This window comes from Nycticebus coucang, chromosome 5 (assembly GCF_027406575.1).
Source record: "Nycticebus coucang isolate mNycCou1 chromosome 5, mNycCou1.pri, whole genome shotgun sequence".
Lineage (NCBI taxonomy): Eukaryota > Metazoa > Chordata > Mammalia > Primates > Lorisidae > Nycticebus > Nycticebus coucang.
Genome location: NC_069784.1, coordinates 96,129,554 through 96,151,712, shown reverse-complemented (window position 1 = coordinate 96,151,712; position 22,159 = coordinate 96,129,554). Strand labels below are relative to the sequence as shown.

At 39.6% G+C, this 22,159-nt stretch overlaps 1 protein-coding gene across 10 annotated transcripts in view; it reads left to right on the top strand.

Annotated features, from left to right (window-relative positions):
• The first annotated feature begins 1,224 nt into the window (after positions 1–1,224).
• Positions 1,225–22,159, top strand: part of FAM184A (family with sequence similarity 184 member A) — a 128,003-nt gene continuing 107,068 nt past the window's right edge. For 4 of the 10 annotated variants that reach the window (XR_008380161.1, XM_053591448.1, XM_053591444.1 and 1 more), the window contains exon 1: positions 1,255–1,818. Coding sequence is in view for 9 of the 10 variants with exons in the window: in XM_053591448.1 (XP_053447423.1) it covers positions 1,663–1,818 (156 nt within the window). In the remaining variant the exon portion in view is untranslated. Of the gene's footprint in view, positions 1,819–22,159 lie in introns of all 10 variants that reach the window. The other 6 variants (XM_053591446.1, XM_053591440.1, XM_053591441.1 and 3 more) reach the window with 5 other exon arrangements.

The window sequence follows — 22,159 nt, the reverse complement described above, 5'->3', positions numbered from 1 at the left end:
AAATTCTAAAATGATTGTAATCAACATGCCTAGAATTTGATAAAATAACACAAGCTCCTAATTCTCTTTATTTAATCATTTGTGCTTAAGAAGGGAGCAAAATTTGTGATGATATTCCTTTCTGGCCATCTATTCTATTCAGAACCTTGGAATTAGACAACTTATTTTCTGGGAAAAGATATTGCCAATTTAGGCATCTTTTCTGGAATTCCAACAGATCTGGAAGAATTTCAGGATGCTATTAAATCTCTTGTTCAGATTTTGTCACATTGAGACATTTTGTTAATTTGACCCTGTTTAATTAGTTCATATTCTCAGATTTACATGAAGTGGGGGAATTCAGTTCTATAAAACTGCATGTAGATCAGATTTTCTTAAAAAACAGGTACAATTCTACAATTTTAAATTTTGTATTATCATTGCCCTAAAATGGTTCATTTACTTCAACACAGAATACAAATTAAAAAAAATCATTTGACCCGCAGGAGAGGGGTGTTGAGAGAAAATCAGTAGGGAGCAACACATTTAGGGAGGTGCAAATGCACAAGTAATAACAATTTTTGGCCCAGCTTCACATCCCTAAGGACCTGATGTCCTGTTGTATCATCTTTTCTCCCTGACTTTCACCAACCCTATTATTGATTTCCTGCCAACTAGATTCCATATATTTGTCTTGCGCTCCATTGGAATGGAGAAAAGCAGGCATGCTGTCCTGTACCCACTGCAGAGATGTGTTGTCCTCCCCTCCCAACATATGCACTTGGCACTGATTTAGGGGCAGTCCCCCGGCACACAGTAGGTGAACTAAGGCAATGTAACAATCATACGCTTGAGTTTGGAAGGAAGCGTCAGGACAGGGATTACCCCGCTCGCTAAGGGACTACCCACGTCTCTGGCGCGGAGGTCAGCGGCGGAAGGGAACTGATGTGAGCTCCTCTGCCTTCCTGGGGACCTGTACATACGAGTTTGCACGTGGAAAGGGCGTGTAAACCCCATCATCTCCAGCGGCATTTTTTACAGACGGCCGCACGGTTGCCACTCGAGCTGGCGGCCGGCCCCTGAACTCCAGAGTCGCGGCCACAGCGGGCAGCCCCGCGCAGCGCCGCCCCGGGGCGCTCTTCTCCGCCGGCCGCGGGCGTGCGGGCGGCGCGGCGGCGCGGGGCGGGGCTCCACTGCGGGGAAATGACGTCGCCGACCCCGCGCGTTCCGCGGGCCGCGCGCCCCGGTAACGGCGGCTCCCGCGTCTTCCCATGTCCCCGCCTTCCCCCGCTGCGGCCCGCCCCTTCTCCTCCTCCCTCCGCAGCGTCGGCGGCTGCTGTCCGAGTGCCGGCTGCGAGCCGGACCCGCGCTGCTCTCGACGTCCCCGGCCCGCGCGGGCTGAGCTGCGGGCGAGAGCGGGCCCCGCCCCGGGGCGCCGCCGCCGGACCCGGGCGTCCGCCCCGCGCCGTTGTCCCCGCGGCCTCTGGCCGGCCGGACCGTCCCGTCGCTGGAAAGCCGTGACCGGGGGGTCGCGGGCGGGCGGGCGCCCGCTGCCGAGACCGGGGAGCGCCGGGTGTCGGGTCGGGAAGCGGCCGCCCCGGCTCCTGCCTCCTAGGCGTCGCTGCTTCGCGGGCGGTCCCCAGAGCGTGGGGACAGGTGCCCCGGCCGGGGTCTGCCGGGAAGATGGCGACCCCGGGCATGAGCTGGCAGCAGCACTATTACGGTGGGGCGGCCAAATCCGCGCCCTCGCCGGCCGCCGCGCAGCTGGCCGGGCACAGCATGGACTACAGCCAGGAGATGCACATGAAAATGAGCAAGAAAATCGCCCAGCTCACCAAGGTAAGGGGCGCGGGGCGCGGACGGCGGTCCCCTGCCTGGCGCTCCCGGCCGCGGGGCGAGTGAACGGGGCTCGCCGGAGAAGCAACAGCCGGAGACTCAGCTCCCAAACCTCCAACTTCGCGGGAAAGCTGTCTGGTGATTTTAAACCCCCGCACGGCTGGGTTGAGGGGACTTGCACCTCCTTGCCCTTTAGGGGTAAGCCAGCACACAACAAATTAGGGTGTGTTTTCTTTATTCCACAATAACAACTCACTTTATGGCACTCCTGCATCCCCGCGAGGCATCACTCTCCAGTACAGTACCGTATTTACCTAACACGATCCGAATCCTCGCAATTAATCAGTGTCTTTTCTTGGTTACTTAATTAAGAGGAGAATAAACTTTCCCAGGAATGTAAGGGAGTAAAACATACCTTGCATGCTATTTGGGGGATGTAATGAGTCATTGCTCATCCTGACAAAATGTCAAACTAGGGCTTATTAGATGAATCACACTGCGAATGCGTTTGGTTACATGTTTCAGTCTATCAAATGATGATTTTCAAAGAGCAAACAGCCTGCAGATTTGGCGACGTGTAGTTTAGGATGCTACCTACGTTAGTGAGCTTTTCTTCTAATTTTAGTACTGTTGATAATGAGAAAGAGTTGATGTCTGTGAAGCAAAACAGTTCAGATGCAGTGTATTGCCCTGTTGGGATCTCAGCGGCAGTCTGGCAATGAAGAGAAGTGATTTGTGGTTGCTAGAAGTTAGTAGAGGCGGTGTACCTTGAAGTATTTTGAGTCTGCTAACCACTTGCTAGGAGTGTCAGTATGCTGAAGAGAGGTGGGGTTACTACAAGGTTTGGCTAAACGTTTCAGTCTGACTTAACTCCAAAATTCTCATTGTATAATTCCATTACTAGTTGGCACTTTTCAGAGAGTAAAGTAAGACATTAGAATTGGAACAGAAGAAAGGAGGGAAATGGGAATGAAAAAGGAATGAAAAGAGGGTAGGAACCACATTTCTTCTTTAGTAAGAAATGTGATTGAGGGTCAAAAGAAAAACAACATGAGAAAACTAAAGAGTGAGGAAACAAAAGGAAGAGCCAAAGAAGAGGTGCCAAGGGCATGACAGTCAAATCCAGCCATTCAAGATGAGGAGATGTTTTGTGAAGTTCCCTTGTTTTCTGTTTGGTTTGGTTTTTGTTTTATGTTTGTTTTATGTTTTTTGTTTTAGAGGCTACTGCATGTCCAGGTTTTTCTGTTTCTTCTTGTGATGGAGGGTCCCCAAAATCAGGGAAAAGACCTAAGAAGGAACAATAGTACTATATTATCAGAGCATTTACACATTTGGGGCAAAAAGCCAGGCTTCCTGCAATAAATAGTGTTTGATCTTCAGAATACTGATGTTCAGAATGAAGCACATGAATATTTATTCTGATTTTTTCTTGTGATGTCTTTACATATCCATTGTTCTTATTTTACACTGTATCCTCTAGACCCCTGCTGCAAGTAATGAAACAATATATAGGTACTGGGGCTGTGTATTGTTTAGTAAAAGCTGTTTCTCCTCTCTTCAGTAAACTTTTTTCCTTTCTACTTACGCTTTTTCAATTTCCTGTTATTTTACCTGAAAAAACAGTTGAGCACCACTGGTAAAGGAGGGAGCACTGAATGGACCCTGGGTCACATTCTCCTGTTACACAACCCACCTCTCATGTGACAACAGAATGACCCCAGGCCAGTGCTCTCGAGCCCCTTGAGTGCCACGCCTGATCTGTGCCACACCTGATCTTTACCGAGTTTTATTTGAACTCTGATTTCATGTTTGTAGTTACGGTCTCTAATCACTCCACCCCCTCTGCTAAGTGCCTCACACATTTAATACCACGTACCAGGGTTTCTCAACTGTCCCTCTATTAACATTTTGGACAGAATAATTCCTTTGTTGTCAGTGGGCTTTTCTGTGGCTTGTAAGATGTTTAGCAGTGTCCCTGGCACTACTCAGTAGTGACAGTAGCACTCCTCCCTCCCCAGTTGTCACAATAAGTATGTCTCTCCACATTACCAAATTTTCCCAGGATAGGGCAGGGTGGTGGGGGCAAAATCATCTCAGGTTAAGAACAATGGCATATGCTGAAATATCTGGGAGTTCTCCCATTCCGATCTCTCGCCTTTATTTAATAAGATAAGGCCTGAGAACCAGAAACCATCTGATAACAGGACTGTGTTGTAGCCAGCCTCCTTCAGTTTCTGAAAACATGTAACAAGACTTGTTTCTCTTATTTGACATTTTGAAAATTGTCAGATTTTGCAGTCACATATGGTAAGTTGTAAGTACCATACCATAAGCATAACATCATGCGTGTGTGTACATACACCTATGTATAGAGAGAGACTGTTGTAAACTTTACTAGCGTCTGCTGTAGAGAATTTTCAATTAATTTTATTAATTTATTAATAAATTCCTATCAGTAGAGATATATTAATAAAACTGTGGTCAGAACTTGACACTAGCTTATATTTCATAACTGAGCATTATAAAGGTAGTCAGGATTTTCTTTCTTTTGGAAAGGAGTCAGGAGAACTCAACTCAGCATTATAGCAGCAGTACCACTAAGAGCATCACTTGGGAGTCTGACACCCTGTTGGATAAGGAAAAAGGGCAGTGGGGAAAGAGCACCAAACTTTCTTGATGAGTGAGGCAGCTGGATGGTGTTCTGGCTGCAGTGCGCTTGCAGCCGTGGCACATGTTGGAAGCGCATTCTTTGACTTGTGCAGCCTCAACCTCCTGCCTCGGTTTTCACTTCAAGTTCCTGAATTAAGAGCCTACTGTGTGCCACATACAATACAATTAGATAGGTATTATCATCCCTATTTTTAAGATTAGGAAAGTGAGGCTTAAGATACAGCGACTTGCTTAAGGTCACAGTACTAGTGAGTGGTGGGGTGAGAGTTCTAACTCAAGATAGTGTGTGGTCGTGTATGTGGCTCCAGGTAGGCTCTTAATTAAGGTTTGCACTGAAATATGTACCAACAAAGTACAGGCATTAGAAAAATATGGATAATATATTTTTCAAATACTGTTTAAATTATTCTGCATTTTATAGCAATATGTAATAGTGGAGTTTTTGCATTTTATAGCATTATGTGATAGTGGAGTTTTTTGAGGGGTTTCTGCTAAATTATGAAAATATATACAGTAGTAATTTTTCTCCTACTTAATTATCAGAATTTAGAGGTTTCACATTTATTCTGCATTATTGCAATATAGTACTGAAAATACAATGGGCACGTTCAGAGATGCTGTTGGCTATGAAAAGACAGGCATGAAATTAATCTACTTTATAATTTTGTGCATAGTAAAGCTCAGTGTATTTTTAATGAAAAGGGAGGCCTGGGTGTGTGTGCATTTGCTCAGATCATATTTCCTAAGAGACTAAGATAGCAGCCTCCTCTAGTTAGGAGAATAGCAATTTTTAAGCACCTTTTATATAAAAGGGACTTTGCTGAAAGTTAGAGCTACAGCAGAGAGCAAGTCACAGTCTGCCTATAAAGGGAGGCTAGCATATTTAGGTCACTCATGTGAAGTTTTAAGAATTAATACTCCATTCTTGAGCTATGTTGTGACACATTTCTGGAAATGTTAATGGCTGAACCATCTCGGAATAGGCAGAGAAACTGGATGGATTCAGTTATATTTTATAAGACCACACTTGTGTACTTTTCTACCCTCTGGTGTGTTCACGCTTTAGTGCATTAGGTTGAAAAGCAGGCTTTGTGGTACGTAATTATAAACAGCTTTATTTTTGTCACTTTTGGTTAATTTTTCCCTCTCTTTTGACCTGTTTAGTTTACTTTGTGATGCTGGTTCATCCTCTGCCATGGATAAACTGAACTTTTCTGGTTGCTCTTAGGTAATAATGCAAGTCATTCTTCAGTGACTAAGATGCAAAATCTCACTTTGATTATTAAATTGTCCAGGGCCACCAAGTAAAAATAAAAACTGCAGACAAATCTGAAATAAAGGTGAAGCTTCTCTTTTCATAGTCACTGTCACTCTGCCGGTTGGAAAGGGGAAGCGAATAACTGGGGAAGGGGGTTTCATTGGCTTTTCTTTCTCTCCTTTCCCTTTGTCCTGCCAGTACTGGTTTCTGACCCCTCCAGTGTTGGACAGGGAACAGAGGCGAGAGTAGCAGCAAACTTTTACTTGGTTAGTGAAGAAGCTATATTTTTAAAGCTCACTCTTTCCCTTGACAATGAGGATTTATCCTTCCTCAGCCTCTGGGGGCTAGCAGTGCCTCTATGTTGATTTAACTGAGGTCTGTGCAAACTCCAGATAACCTTCTGAGAAGGACCTATGTGACCCCACCCCATCTTGCCCTCTGTCCTGTAGAGCCCACATCTGGTCCACAGGAAGCATTCATTCTTTGCACAAACTCTGATAGTGGTTGTAGTTCAGCCATCTTTCTGGTTCTCATGTACCTCTTCCTCCAGCTTTTCATCCTTGTGATTTTCTGGGATTAATCAGGTTCCAGGTCAGTCTGTTCGTCAAGTGGTCTCTGGAAGCCTTTTCCCCAGGCTTTATGTGTGGGGCAAGTACCCTCCTCCTGTGAAGGCACAGGCCCTTGTTACCATAGCTTTCCCCAAGGAAATCTCCAAAGCCTGCTGCTGTAATCTCCTTGACGACCCTTCTCACTAGCGGTGGAGGTAGGAGTGGCACATGCTTTGAAATGTCACTTCTAGTATAAGATAGAGTATGAACTTTTAAAAAGGAGAAAATAGTTTGTATCCTCTGTGTTTCTCATCAGGTTGTCTTTTAATACCCAGTTTATAGATAGCCTTTCTACCTAAAACTTCCCTGACCAACTAGCCCTTCTTGGACTCTACTTTTTCTAAATTAATGTTTATTGTCTGTACTTCTCGTTTGACACTTAATAACATAAATTTGCAATACTGTTTATGTACCTTGTTTCTTTTCTTTCTTGTGAGGGGGGGTTAAAAGGTCTTGCTCTGTTGCCTGGGTAGAGAGAGTACAGTGGTGTCATCACAGCTCACAGCAACCTCACAGTCCTGGGCTCAAGTGATCCTTCTGCCTCAAACTCCTAAGTAGTTGGGCCTATAAGCACATGCCACCATACAAGTTAATATTTCTGTTTTTGGTAGAGATGGCATCTCACTGTGTTGCTTAGGCTGGCCTTGACCTCCTGGGCTCAAAGGATCCTCCTGCCTCAGCCTCCCAAAGTGCTAACATTACAGGAGAGAGTCACCCCACCTGGCCCCAGTATAACCTTGTTTCCTAATGTGATTGGAAGTTTCTCAGCTGTAAGGGACTGTAGCTTATATTTCATGTAACCTTAATTTGAATGCTTTGCACATACTATAAAAGTTTAGTAAATATTTATTAAAATAGATGGTGTTGATGTATACCAAGTGATTTCATAATGTAGTACTGAAAATAAGTATTTTTGAAGAATTGTGTCTTCTACTTTTTTGGATTAATGATAGATCATTTCAGCTCAGTTAAATTATTCTTAAATATTTAGATTTTTTGGCTGTTCTGAACTGCTTCAAGAATATATTTTCCTAATATAGTTGTATTTTTGGTGCAAAAATCATCTAAAGCTCTTTGTCTAAAATATAAAGCTCTTTTGTCATTTCAAAATATAGGTGATTAATATACTAGTTTCTTAGCAAGTATATTAAAAAGTCTTATAAACCATTTAGTACTAACTGTGCTTTTCCTATACTCAAAACCAGAACGTATTTATATAGTAACAAAACCAGTGAAATTTTCAAACAATCTTATTTTCTCTACATCAGATAAAACCGATATTTTACTGGTTGGTTGGTTTGAATTACCTTGATACTGTTTCATGATAATATTCAGTTTTGCTTATGACTTGGGTTTTTGAACTAGAATTGTCAGTAGCTTCATAAACAATACTAGCTGGCTGTATTTCAGCTTAGCACTGGTATATGTCAAATGCAACATTGTTTGTCTCCTTTGCTACATTGCAGTTTTGCCATGCTCTTATGTAGTAGCTTGAATACAATCTTTTAGTCAGAAGGTTAGTGGTTTAGATTAATTTCTTGTATTTTACTAATGGATACAAAAGCGTGATATCCTATTAATTAATTGTCCAAAAACCTAAAAAGGAACTGCTTTTAGAGTTAAAGGTTTAAACCTGGTAGGATCCTTAGATTCTGACCATCCTAACCCTCTCATTTTATAGCTGTGGAAGTTGAGGGCCCAAAGTCATTGGAAGATGTCAGTGGTAGAACCTGAACTTGAATGCAGGTCTCTGGTTTGGTCTAGGAGGGGACAGCTACACTGGGTCTCCTTTCCCTGTATCTCCTCCTTTCTGATATTGCTTGTTTAGTAAGAGGACACAAAGCTGTTGGGCTGTTTTTCCACATTGGAACCATTTTACTTACCATCTGAATCACAGAATTTTGGTAAAAATGAGACCAACATGTTTCTCTATTACATGAATCTTCTGGGTTTATAGGTTGTGTATTTTGTAACTGTGGCTTGGTAACTTTGTAACAGAGCTATTTTCATGTGTATGTGCTTCAAGATAAATGTCATAATATTTTCATGTTTTTATTAACAGCTTTAGTCATTCCAGACTTGACAAATTTTTAATTATGTTGATTTAGAGATTGTCATACTTGGTGTGAAAATCACTACTATGGTTATTTTAAATGTTTTTCCTTTGACTTGCTTGCTTTCTTAACCCCTGATTGTTGCTCATACCCCATTCCTGAAGGCAGTAAGTTGGGAGTTTTCCTGTTTTTATCTGTTTTACTCTTTCTCTGTTATGTTTGTGAAAATCTTTAGCCACTCTGTAATTACAGGTATCTTAAAATGGTATAAAGGATACAGATTCAGCAGAAATATGTGATTGCAGTAATCTGTTCATTTTAATTGAATTAATGAGTAAATAACTTTAACTTCTAAAATTATGGGTATTTCTGAACATTTTGTGTCTCTTAAGTTTGAGATGAGAATTTAAAATAACCTGGGTCTGAAAAACTAGTTAGGTTCTGAATGACAATAGAAGGTAATGGGGTCAGGAGGGGATTGATTGCAATACTGTTATTATGCCCTTTCAATTGATCTTATGAGATATATTTAAAAAATCACTTGTTTATGAACATCCAAATTAATCTATAGATTATGCCATGAAATGGTTTTGATATGAATGATAGGAATTTGTAATGCTGTACTCTTTCTTTCTTTTCTTTTCTTTTCTTTTCTTTTCTTTCTCTTTCTCTTTCTCTTTCTCTTTCTCTTTCTCTTTCTCTTTCTTTCTACCACAGAAAGTTTCTGTCCTGCACTTATGAATGAAAAGGACATTAAATATATCAGAATTGGTGACTCACACCCCTTTTGGGGAAAATTCCTTTGGGAGATAATTGCTAACTACATTCAGATTTTTTTTTTTTTTAAATAAGTGTTATGGTGGTTTGATGTGGGGGAAATATTACTGTCAGATTTATATTTTATATTTCAAGTATGATCTGAGCCATAGGGCCTTTCCCAGATTGACCTGGGAACATAACATGCCTTTAAAATATTAGTGGAAAATATTTCCTAACTGCCAGTCAATTAATATGTAAAAATGAATTTTGGAAACACTGACCTTTGCAAGTGGAGAATTGTCTAAAAATTTTTGGTATGTTTTAACATGTGATAGTCAAACAGATATTTTGGAAAATCTTTAATAGCTTTATTAACTACATCACTGAGTGACTGTCATTTTTAGGCTTTATTTCATTAGTGATTACATTTTTCTTTCCTACCACAACTTTAACAAGAATATATAAAAAGTAGTGAGGTTGAATATATGAAATTTCTGTCCTATATCTTTTAATGTTGTTATTTGGAGATATAAATGGAAGCTGAAACTACCAAAGAACCTATAGTAAATGGAAAAACGAAAGACTTAGTGATCAACAATAATATATTGGATTTGTATATTTTAGGCTACTATGTGCCACTTTGTTTATTTTAAAGGAGATATTATTCTAGTGATTTTGATTTTGATTTTAGTTTTATTTCTTTTTTAAAAATTTGTATAAATTTATGGGTTACACGTGAAGTTTTGCTACATGTTCATAACGTGTAGTGAACAGTCAAGGTGTTTAAGGTATTCATCCCCTGAGTACAGTGCATACTTGTTTAACTGTAGTCCCCTCACTCTGCTGTCAGACATTGAATTCATTCCTTCTATCTGACTGTATCTTCATACCCTTTAACCCACTTCTCTTCATCCTTCCCCCACTCCCACTCGCCCTTCCAGTTCCTGTTCTCTTTTTTCCACTCTCTACTTCCATGTGATCAGATTCTTTTAGCTCCCACATATTAATGGGAATACGCAATATTTGTCTTTTTCTGCCTGGTTTATTTCACTTCAGATAGGGACCTCCAGTTCCCTCCATGTTGCTACAAATGACAGATTCATTATTTTTCAAGGCTGAGTGGTATTCTATTGTGTGTGTACTAGGTTTTCTTTATCCATTCTACCATAGTTAGACACTTCAGTTGATTCCCTATTATTGCTATTGTGAATACTGCTGCAATAAACATGTGAGTGTAGGTAGCCCTTTTATTTATTGATTTTGTTTTCGCTTTGGGTAGGTACCCAGTAGTGGGATAGCTTGATCTAATGGTAATTTTACTTTTAGTTTTTTGAGAAACCTGTTTTCACAATGGCAGTGCTAGTTCACGTGATCATCAATAGCGTAGAAGAGTCTCCTTTTCTCCACATCTTCACCAACATTTGATATTTTTTATCTTTTTTATTATACCATTCTGATTGGTGTAAGATGCTGTCTCGTGCTTTTTGATTTGCATTCCTCTGATGGCTCATGATTTTGAGAGAATTTTTTAATAGACCTGTTGACCATTTGTCATAATGATTTTTAAATTTGCGGATCTGTACTTGCATGTACATCTTTATATTGAGGTTTAAGGGTTGAAAGTAAAATATTTCATCTGTAAAGTACTAGAATTATCAATTTTGTTGATGATTTAATAATTGTAGCAAAATATTAAGAGAAATTCCTATTCTAAATTGTTGGAGAGTTAGTTAATTGGAAGTTACTATAGGTATTAAAATATTCCACCTCCTAATTCAGTACACTTACATATAAACTCTTGCATAAATTACACTTGAATTCTTTTTTTTTTATTAATATTAAATCATAGCTGTGTACATTAATGCAATCTTGGGGCACCATACATTGGTTTTATAAACAGTTTGACACATTTTCATCACACTAGTTAATATAGCCTTCCTGGCATTTTGTTAGTGATTATGTTAAGACAATTATATTCTACATTTACTAAGTTTCACATGTACCCTTGTAAGATGCACCGCAGGTATAATCCCACCTATCACCTTCCCTCCGCCCATTTTCCTGCCTCCCCTCTCTCTCCCCATTCCCCATATACACTTGAATTCTTTATCACTGGGTCCCCAGTAATTGTATAGGAAATTAGGCCAAGCTTATTTTAATTCTATTAGGCCAAATCTATAAATGCTGAAATTTTATTTCTAAATAAGTTATGTTACTTCCCTTTTTGTTATCATGTCTTCCTTTCTTATAAAATGAAGTGCAAAGTTTGAATATGCACAAATTCTAGACATTGGCCTTTCTTAGTTAGGCAGATTTAGTTTATTCTGATGTGTATGTCTTCTGTGTATTCACAGGTGTTGGTTTTTTTTTTTTTTTTTGAGACAGAGTCTCACTATTTGAGTAGAGTGCTGTGGTGTCACAGCTTACAGCAACTTCAAACTCTTGGGCTTAATTGATTCTCTTGCGTTAGCCTCCCACCAGCTGGGACTACAGGCGCCCACCACAACGCCTGGCTATTTTGTGGTTGATGTTGTCATTGTTGTTGTTTAGCAGGCCCAGGCTGGGTTTGAACCCACCAGCCCCAGTGCATGTGGCCCGTGCCCTGACCTGGCTAGAGTGCAGTGGTCTTAGCTCACTGCAGCCTCTAACTCTTGGGCCCGAGTGATCCTCCTTCCTCATCTTCCCAAGCAGCTGGAACTGCAGGCACCTGCCACAATGCCTGACCAGTTATTCTATTTTTTTGTGGAGACAGGATCTTGCTCTTTGTCAGGGTGGTCTAAAACTCCTGACTTTAAGTGCTTCTTTCTGCTTGCTCCCAGAGTGCTAGGATTACAGGCTGAAACACCAGCCTGACTCATATTTGCAATTCTTATTCTGTTCTTCCTTAAGCATAGTCTTGACAGAATCTCATTTCTTGCAAAAAACATTTCATGATGAAAATACTAAATAGTATTATTTTCTTACTCTTAAATGTTATGCCATATGCATAAACAAAGTATGTGTAATTTGGGAAGGAAGTTGTGTATGTGTGTGAGAGAGTATATGTGTTTGTTTAATAGTTTACTTGGTAAAAAGGGAGGATATACTTAGATATAACTGAAATAAACATATAAGTCCACGTGCTTGGTTAATTTGTTTAATGCCTAGTCTCTGAAAGACATTGTGCTAGGTACTATTAATTATTTAAGACTATTAATTTATTTCACCTGGGACTATAAAGTTTTCTCGTTTTTTTCTAACAAATTTGAGAAAATATAACTAGAATATATTACTCATATATATTAATTATAATATACTTGTCAAGAGATTAATTCTGACAAATTTTAAATACATACTTATGGGCAACCTCTTCTGTTTGGTTTGGTTCTTTTGGGGTAGAATTTATATGCCTGCATTTCTTAGATAAAGAAACTGTGCTGGTGCCTTCCAGCATCTTCAATAAGGTTTTGATGTCTCAGTTGACACGTTCTTTGGTTACACTCTCTGTAGTGTATTTGACCAGAGGGTAGAGAGGGCACAGGGGAAATTATACTCTTCGATACCAGGGAATTAATGCCTCTGGGTGAGGTCTAGTTTCCTCATGGACAGAAAGCCACATTCCAGAGGTTTGGTGCAGTGAGTTGGGTCCTTATTTGAATTTCAGCTTCACTGCTTATGAATGTGTGACCTTTAATAAATGCTTTAACCTTTTAGGACTGCGGTATCCTCATCTGTAAAAGGAGAATAACAAAGCCCACCTCATAGAATTACTGGGCAGATTAAAGGAGATAATTAGCTGAAGAGAGAGGCAGTCAGCATGTCAGTGTCTTCCTATCCTCCAGTGCCCTTCTGCTTGGTTCAGCCTCTGTTGGTATAATCTCTAACAGTAAAGTATTTTTTAATATATTTTCTTTTATGATAGAGATGTATTCTATATTGTTATGGACCACAGCCATCAAAAGTAAAGGTTGAGCAGCAATTGAAATATAGGTCAGTCCTCATTATTTATTGTGGTTGTGTTTCCATGTTCTAGGGAAATAGAGACCTAGGCTCCTGACAACTTCTGGTCACAACATTTCCGTCAGCTGATCAGCACATAACCTTGTTTTATGTGTGTTTCTGTTTAAAACACCTTATTTAATATCCACTGTTGAGGCATTGACAGTGAAATCACAGCCAGTAGCACTATACCTCAGGCCTAAATGAGGCTTATCTAACACAGCGTGTGTGGTAGGTAGGTTTGGGGTTTATGTAGGTACATTTGCAAATATGGAGCCCATGATTAATGAGGATAGACTGTATGTAAAAATGGAAACAGGCTTGCATCTACTGTTTACTTAGCTCCTTCTCTGGTTTGTCAGCTGTCGTCATGGACCTATGTGACTGTGACTGTTATTGCACCCTAAACACCCTCACAAGAGTGTGACTTTCACTCCTATTATCTCCTAAGCACCCTCAGATGAGAGGGGTGGGAGGGATAGTGGGGGGAGAATGCTCATCTTCTGTGTGAGTTGCTAATCACCAAGCAGCCAGCCAACGACCAGTGGGATAAAATTACAATCAGGTTCTTTCCTTATATGTTAATTATCATCTTCATAATTTGAACTTGAATCTACCACATTGCCCTAGGTCAGAAAAAGGAAAAAATATATATAAATTATTTCAGGGTGTGGAACAAAACCTTTAAAAATCTAATGCTGCTTTATTTTTAATAAAGTATTATATTCCTCATTTGCTTAAAAACACGCTTGCAGTTCCTTTCTGTCACTGTGGGAGGTGATTTTGTTAAAAGCCTTTAACTAGTACCTACAGATAAGTTGAAATCTTGTATATTCTAAGGGTACAGCACATATGAGTGGATGTTTCTGGATTAACCATACATGACATAGAAAACTTTCTAAAAACTATTCACATATAGAATGTCTAGGCAGGCTTGTTTTTGTTTTGACATATGCTTTCTTTAAATGACCTAGAAGAACTACTTTTCTCCCAGTACCCTGGTGATTATCAAAAAATACTCATGCTTATCAAAAAAAGGAGCCTAGATAAGATTACTACAAAGATTGTGAGAGAGTTATCAAAGGTAACTGGCCTGGAATAAATTAAAATTTGATCTGAAGCCAAGTGCATCATTTTAGTATTGCTCTCTTTAGGACCATGTATATCTTTAACCTTCCACCCTGAGTCACTCTTGCTATTTACTTTCTCTATTCTTATTTCTAGGTTGTGGAGCATTGCTAGAGAAAGATAGGGAAATGAACTGTGGCAGAATAATCCCCCTCAAAGATGTCCACATACTGATCACTGGAACCTATGAATGTGATCTTAACATTTACAGATGTGATTAAGCTAAAGATTTTGAGATGCAGAGATTATCTTTCATTATTTGATTGGGTCAAGTGTAATCATAAGGATCCTTTTAGGTGAAAGAGGGAGATGGTCAGTGTCAGAGCGAAGCGATACGAGAAAGATTTGTTCAGCCATTGTTGAGTTCAAAGATTTGGGGCAGCCACAAACCAAGGAATGCAGGTGGCCCCTAGAAAAGCCGGAAAAGACAACAAAATGGATTTGCCTTAAGAGCTTCCAGATCTTAGCTTAGTAAAACTCTTTGGAGACTTCTGACCTCCAAAATAATACGATTAGTAAATTTGTAGTGCTTTAAGCCACTGACTTAGTAGTGAATTATTACAGCAGGAGCAGGAAACTAATGCATGTTCTTACACGGCTCACTCCATGCAATCATGTAATCCCGTTTTATCAGCTCACCCGTATCTCTTCACTGTATGATACTGCTGTTGTGTCCTGTCTTTATCTGTGCACATTGCATAGGTAAGATGTTTTCTATTTCGTTGAAACTATCAAGACTACCAGTTTTAAGTTACTTCTCTACAAAGATACGGAGCTAATTCATTCCTTAAGAAAGCTTTCTCCAGGTCCTGCTGCCTTAACATTCATGCAGCTGCTTTTCTGTGTCTTAAACGGATCCCTCTCGACAGGCACAGATGAGAATCAAGGAAACTAATTGGGAATTTATTGCAGCCTTATTGGTGAGAAGTTATGAATTAGGCCTGAATTAGAAAAATGGTGGCAGAGAGAGAGGTGATTTGAGAGATCTCAAATCTGAGGGACAGATTTGAGAAACATTTTGGGGATAAATTTTTCAAGACTTTCTGACACTTTGTTGTGGAAGAATATTGAGGAAAACAGGTCTCTGTCTCGTTAGGCACTCAAATGTTCAATGCATGAGGACGTGAGTGAGAGACTAGATAGATATTAATGTCGATTGAGACAGGAATATAGGAAGGACGTATTAGTTATCTACTGCTAAATAATAAATTACCCTCAAATTTAGCAGCTTAAGACAAATATTTATTATCTGACAGTTTCTGAGGTTCAGGAGCACAGGCGGCACTTGCCTGTGTCACTTAGGGCTTCTCATGAGGTTGCGATCAAGCTGCTGGCCAGGGCTGTAGTCTCTGAAGAGTGGGTTAAGACTGAAGGTTCCACTTTTGAGTTCACTCATGTGGCTGTTAGTAGGAGACTTTCCTTACCACATGGGGGTCTCTCCATAGTAAGTGATTTGAGGGGTGAAGAGGAAGAAGAGACCAAGATGGAAGCCATAGTTTTTTTGTAACATAACATGGAATGACATTTATTACCTTTGCCGTATTCTGTATTATCTGAACCAATCATGGTACAATGAGCCAATGACTATACAAAGATTTGAATACTTTAGAGATCATTTGGGGTCATTTTTGAGAATGGTTAACCCAAGAGAGAAACAGAATTGAGGCAAAATGACTTCAGGCAGTTTGAGAGAGCCACATATATCCAGGTGTAAATCTTTACCAAGCACTTGGATGTGTGTCAGTATCAAAGGGAGAGACCAATAATAGAAATGAAAATTTAAAATTCATCACCATGTAGGTAGTAATTAAAATCATGAGTAGTTTGGGTCCTTAAGCAAAGTAGAAAACATTTGGAATAGTTGCTGAAGAAAGGAGGAGAAAAACCTGACCGGAGACCAATGAAAGGACCAGCAAGATGTGATTGACCCAGGAGAAGTAAACAAGACCATTGTTCAGCATGTGGAGGAGAGAAGCAGGCAGGTGACACAGGATTAATCCAGAGCATGAGTTTTGCGTGGTAGTTACTGCTCAAGGGTTAGGTTTTGAGCAAGTTAAAGAGCTTCCATAGAGAGTAATTTGGTTAATCTACCATTAGTTACTATGTAGGGCAGGAAGTGAGGCTAGGACGGATGAAAGAGGCTAATAGATGAAAAGTTCAAGATGGATAGGACCATTGATGTGTATGAAGATAATGCCTAGAGCTTTAGGGATAAAGGCAAGGAGTTGTAGCATGAGAAGAGGCTATATTAAGACTTCTGAGAGAAAAAGTTATAATAAGATCCAAGGTGCAGTCTCGAGAATACTTATGGGGGCAGGGGTAAAGGCTAATTAGAGTTAGGAGTCTCAAAACTATAAGTTGGATATTTTGGACTTCATATACATTTTGAAGTCTACAAAGATAATAGCAGGGTTGGGAAAGAAGAGAAGTTTATATCTCATTTCTAAATCTATATTGATGAGAGTCATGACCTAGAGGGTGGTTTATTACAAGGCAGGTCAGGTGATAAAGCTGAGTAATAGGACTAGTAATAAAACAAGAGGCATTTTTCTTTATGAGAGAAGAATGATGATTTGGAATAATAACAGTAAAGACCATTTTTAGAAAAATTTCAGGTACAAACGATTAGGTTACAATGTTGGTGTCTGTTAGGTAAGGTCCCTGTTATAGTTGTGCTCCTCACGCAGGTGTGCCATGTACCCTTACATTGTGCCCATTAGGTGGGAGCACACCAGTCCCTTCTCCCTTCTCTCCCCTTCTACTTACCCCTCCCTCCAACTTGAATTAAATTGAATTTTTCTTTTGTGTGGGTATGTATTCATCTGCTGGCTTCACATTAGTATTGAATACATTGGATACTTGCTTTTTCATTCTTGTGATACTTTACTAAAGAGAATGTTCTCCAACACTATCCAGTTTAATTCAAAAGATGTAAAGTCTCCGTCTTTTGATGGCTGAATAGTTATTCCATGGTATACATTTACCACAGTTAATTAATCCATCCATGGGTTGATGGGCATTTAGGGTGTTTCCACATCTTGGCAATTGTAAATTGAGCTGTGATAAACAATCTAGTGCAAATGATAAGGACCATTTTGACCAACCTTTACATGCAGTTTTCTTATTTTGTTAGTCTTATGAGATTGATTCTAGATTTCATGAGGAAGCTGAATGTTAAGAGAGATTAAATGATTTGCTCTTGGCCATGCTGCTAGAGCTGGGATTTGAATCTAGATCTGTCTGTGCCATGTTATCCTTTTTTAGAAGACAGCCTTGGACAGCTAGGGTGAGTACTCAGATCATTATGGATTCCATAATGAGTACTTTAAGTACAGCTTCTATTGGAAAAGAATCCATGTCTTTGAGTGCCAGGCTTGAGCAAACAGTGGGGTAGAGAAAGGGTTCCGAGGATGTGGGGAATTCATTTTGTTTCATGTGTATTTGGTTTATTATCGAGGTGCTAGCTCGGGGATTCTAAAGAATATAATTAGTGGAGAGTTGAGGGATGTGGGGGTGGCAGTCACTGGTGGAAAGAACCAGATATAAGGATGAATACTGGAATTTAACATGCGATATATGCTGCAGTCATGTGGCTAAAATGGAATACATGTCTTAGAATGCAGTCTTATGCTTTAGCTTTTTTAAAAAATAGCAACTAGAAATTTATAAGTATTCAATGAATGTTAAACAACACACTAAATTTTGACGCATTTAAGTGCTATTTGATCAAACTGCCTTTTCTAACTTGACTATTAGTTTGTACAAAGTTTTTGTATCTTTTGTCTTTCTGGGGTTTTTTTTGGTTTTTGTTGTTTTTTTTTAGATAGGGTCTCACTGTATTGCTAAGGCTAGTGTGCAGTGTCATCATCATAGTTCATTGCAACCTCAACTCCTGGGCTCAAGTGATCAGCTCCTGTCTTAGCCTCCTCAGTAGCTGGAATGATAGGCAATCGCCACTATACCCAGCTAATTTTTTTTTTTAATTATTTTGTAGAGACGGGGTTCTTGCTACATTGCATATCCTGGTCTCAAACTCCTGGCCTCAAGCTGTCTTCCCTTCTTGGCCTCTCAAAGTGCTAGGATTACAGGTGTGAGCCACTATGCCTAGCCCTGCCATCTTAAAAATAATGACTAACATAAATAAAAAATAGCGATATTCTCCTATTTACTAAGCATGTGAATTTTTTTTTAGGTTTCTACTTTTTTGTTGATACTTACTCAAATCTGGATATAATATTAATTACAATCTAATATCTTTTAGAGGCTGGGTGTGATAGCTCTTGTCTGTAATCCCAGAACTTTGGGAAGCTGAGGCAGGAGAATTGCTTGAGTTGTAAACCATTACTTCTTGGCCCTGTGCAAGTACAGTTTTAGGACAGCTGACTCTTCTAGCTACATGTCTTCTGGGTGCATTACATTTTAACTGTCACCACCCCTGGCTTCATCTAACATCCTAGCCTCACATTTGGGTATATTTAACATACTAGCTTCATACTTTTTTTTTTTAAGGTATTTAAAGGGTTTACCTAAATAATTTTTTAATTTACTTTCTTTTAAAAATTACTTGAATATGTTCAATTTTTTTATGCTTTTATACATAATTTTTTTTTTTTTTTGAGACAGAGTCTCACTATGTTGCCCTCGGTAGAGTGCTGTAGCATCACAGCTCACAGCAACCTCAAACTCTTGGGCTTAAGCAATTCTCTTGCTTCAGCCTCCCAAGTAGCTGGGACTACTGGCACCCACTACAATGCCCGGTTATTTTTTTGTTGGTGTTGTTGTCATTGTTGTTTTTTAGCTGGCCCAAGCCAGGTTTGAAGCTGCCAGCCTTGGTGTGTATGGCCAGCCCCTTACCCACTGAGCTACGGGCACTGGCCATGAAAATATTTTTTTTAATTTCATATTAATACGAGGGTACAAACGATTAGGTCACCATGTTTGCAGCCTCACCTTTCTTGACCTTTTCAAATTCTGTGATCTTCATCTTTATTCAAGCTGCTCATACACATTTTCCTCTGAATCTTAAACTCCAGATGGAAAGTATTCTGTAAATATTTGTTGATTAAATGAATGAACTTCTTAACCTTTCACTTCTCCCTTCTTTGTAAATGTTACCCTTTCTCTGGTCCCCTTGGTCTTTTAGCCCCTTCATTTCTCCCTGTTCATCAGCCCCTCCTTTCTTCACTTCATTCTTTATCTGTCCTAGGCTACTTGGGCTCTTACAGTAGCCACAGTCTTGGCAGTGCTGTAGCTGCCTTGCCCTGTTTTTCCATTCCACCTTCGAAACCCAGCAAAAGGATACTATTGACCAGTAGCTGCTTCTTCATAATGTGTGTTAGTGAGAAAGCACAGCTGAACAGGGTGAAAGTAGAAGTGATAGCAGGAGGAAAGCAGTGCCATGAAGGAGCTTCGAATTGTCACTGAGACGTCTGTACCTGATTCTAACTGAATACCTTGTGCAAAGTCTGAACTTTGTAAGTGATTGAACACTTAGGAGCATCAGGATTTTTGTCTGCCAAGTAGTTTCGAAGAGTCATGTGAGAAATGGAATTCTGTCAAGAAAACAAGGAGCTTCATTTTTTTCACACTATGATCAATGTATTCCTATTATAGTAGCAATTTCCAAAATAGACTATGTTTATAAAATATGCTTGTTTGAAGAGTTTATATTAAAGTTATGTATCAACCAGTAATTTGTTGAAAATATTAAAATGTGCTTTTCTTGCAAAAGAATACTTGTGGATGATAGTAGCCATATAACCAGCTTATTAATAAAGCATTTACAATGACAAACCTGTGAAGTACTGGCATGGCACTCTGTTTAAAGTAAGTGCTGAATACTGCTTATGCCTGACAGAATGTTTATTTATCATGGTTATAGTTGGTGTACAATATTTTGCTTCAAGTATATTGTCTTTGGTCATGACTTAATTCAAACACGGATTGGAAGGGTAAAAAACGGAAATCATTCCAACAAATGGGGAGGGTGTTAAGAAAGAAGCTTTTAATAAAAACAAATAATTTGGAAACCAAACTCTAGAAAATGATTTTATTGGATATGATGGTTTCTGGCAAAACAAATGGAGAAATTAATAGTGAATATTTATTTTTTATAAAAAATTAGTTGGAGATGAACGTTTCAGTAGAGAGGAAGGAAAATGTGGAATATGGTCCTTAAAGCGAGGGGGTGGCCAGATTTTCCAACATGTATTCCGGGTCTGTATTGCTGCTGTAGTCATCAGCCTTTCACAGCACCCAGAACTCTTGTAAAGAACAACTACCGTTTTATTATGTTCACAAACTCAGATGGTTGGGTGTGATTGGATCAGCTGGGAGTTCAAACAGCTGGGATTAGAGAATCCTCTTGCAAGATGACTCTTCTCCTCATCTGGCACCAGGACCGGGAGGACTTGAAAGCTCAGTGCAGCTGGCACAGCTGACCACTGTCCTCTCCATGTAACTTGGGTTTTTCACACCGTGATAGCATCTGGAGACTGAGTCTCCCAGAAACTGAGAAAGAAGTTGTGAGGCTCCTACTGACCTAGGCTCAGAAGTCATCCATTATCATTTTTGCTATGTTCTCTTGGTTACAGGTGAATAGTTAGGGCCAGCCTAGACTCAAGAAGAGGAGAATGTGACTTTGCTTTATGGGGGTGGCAAGGTTGCACTGCACAAGAGCTTGTGGGAAATAATGTGGCATCTTCAGAAGATACAGTCTGCCACAAGGTACGCTTTCTGGGAATAGGGGGAAAATTAACCATTATATTCTACTCATTCAGTGATTAGCCATAGATTTTTAAGAGTGGAAAAAAACAAAGTATTAATATAAATACAGAATCTCCTAATTAGTAGAAATACTTTTCCTCAGTCTATACTTAAATTTAAAATAGGCATTCTTAGATATGTGGTTAAAAAAAAAAGGCTTTATTATAAACATAGCAGAATTTAGAACTTATGCCATATAATGATATGTGTGCACTTCAAATGTTGTCACTGCTCAGGCACTTGTCAGCTTTTTACCTGTTGGGGCAGTAAGAAAGAGGACTGTAATTTCAAAGCCATTGGAGATTACATCTTACATCTTGGATCTGTACTTAAATGGTTAGCGTGTACACGTATGTATTTGGGCAGCAGCCTTTACTGGTTTTAAGTTATATTACATTAATTTATAACCATATTGTGGAATAAATTTCTCAATGCAATTAAGCCCCTTCCTTCCTTCCCTCCCTTCCTTCCCTTTCCTTTCCTTTTCCTTTCTTTTTTAGACAGAGTCTCACTGTGTCACCCTTGGTAGAGTGCTGTGGCATTATAGCTGACAGCAACCTCCAACTCTTGGGCTCAAGTGATCCTCTTGCCTCAGACTCCCGAGTAGCTGGGACTACAGGTGCCCACCAAAATGCCCATAAGCTCTATTTCTAACCTCTTAGCCCCTTTAAGAAAGGGGCAGATGGTGACATAAGTAGTGGTTGTGTCAGGAAGGAGGAAACCCACAACTTTAGCACACCAGTGAGTGCCCATCAGAGGCATGTATGGGATAGTCCAGTGCAGAGGGAATCTGAGAAGGCTCGTGGTCTGTGGTTCTGGCACTGATGTTCATGATAGTTGAGCTCTTCTTGGTCTCCTGGCTTCATTATATCACAGTATAAATGCTTGGCATGTTGTGAATGCTCAAATTCAAATCACTGTGGAAAGGAAAGAAGTTTCTAACAAAAATTAAGTTCTTACTAGATTATATATAAGTAGTTAGTCTTTGGAGATGTTTGAAAATTTTAGTTTGGAGTTGATAAACTAATTTTGTGCTAAAACCATGATTTAGTGCCAGTTAATTTGATCCTCCATGCCAAGTGATAGCCATGGATAAGACATGAAATACATTCTGGTGATCATAA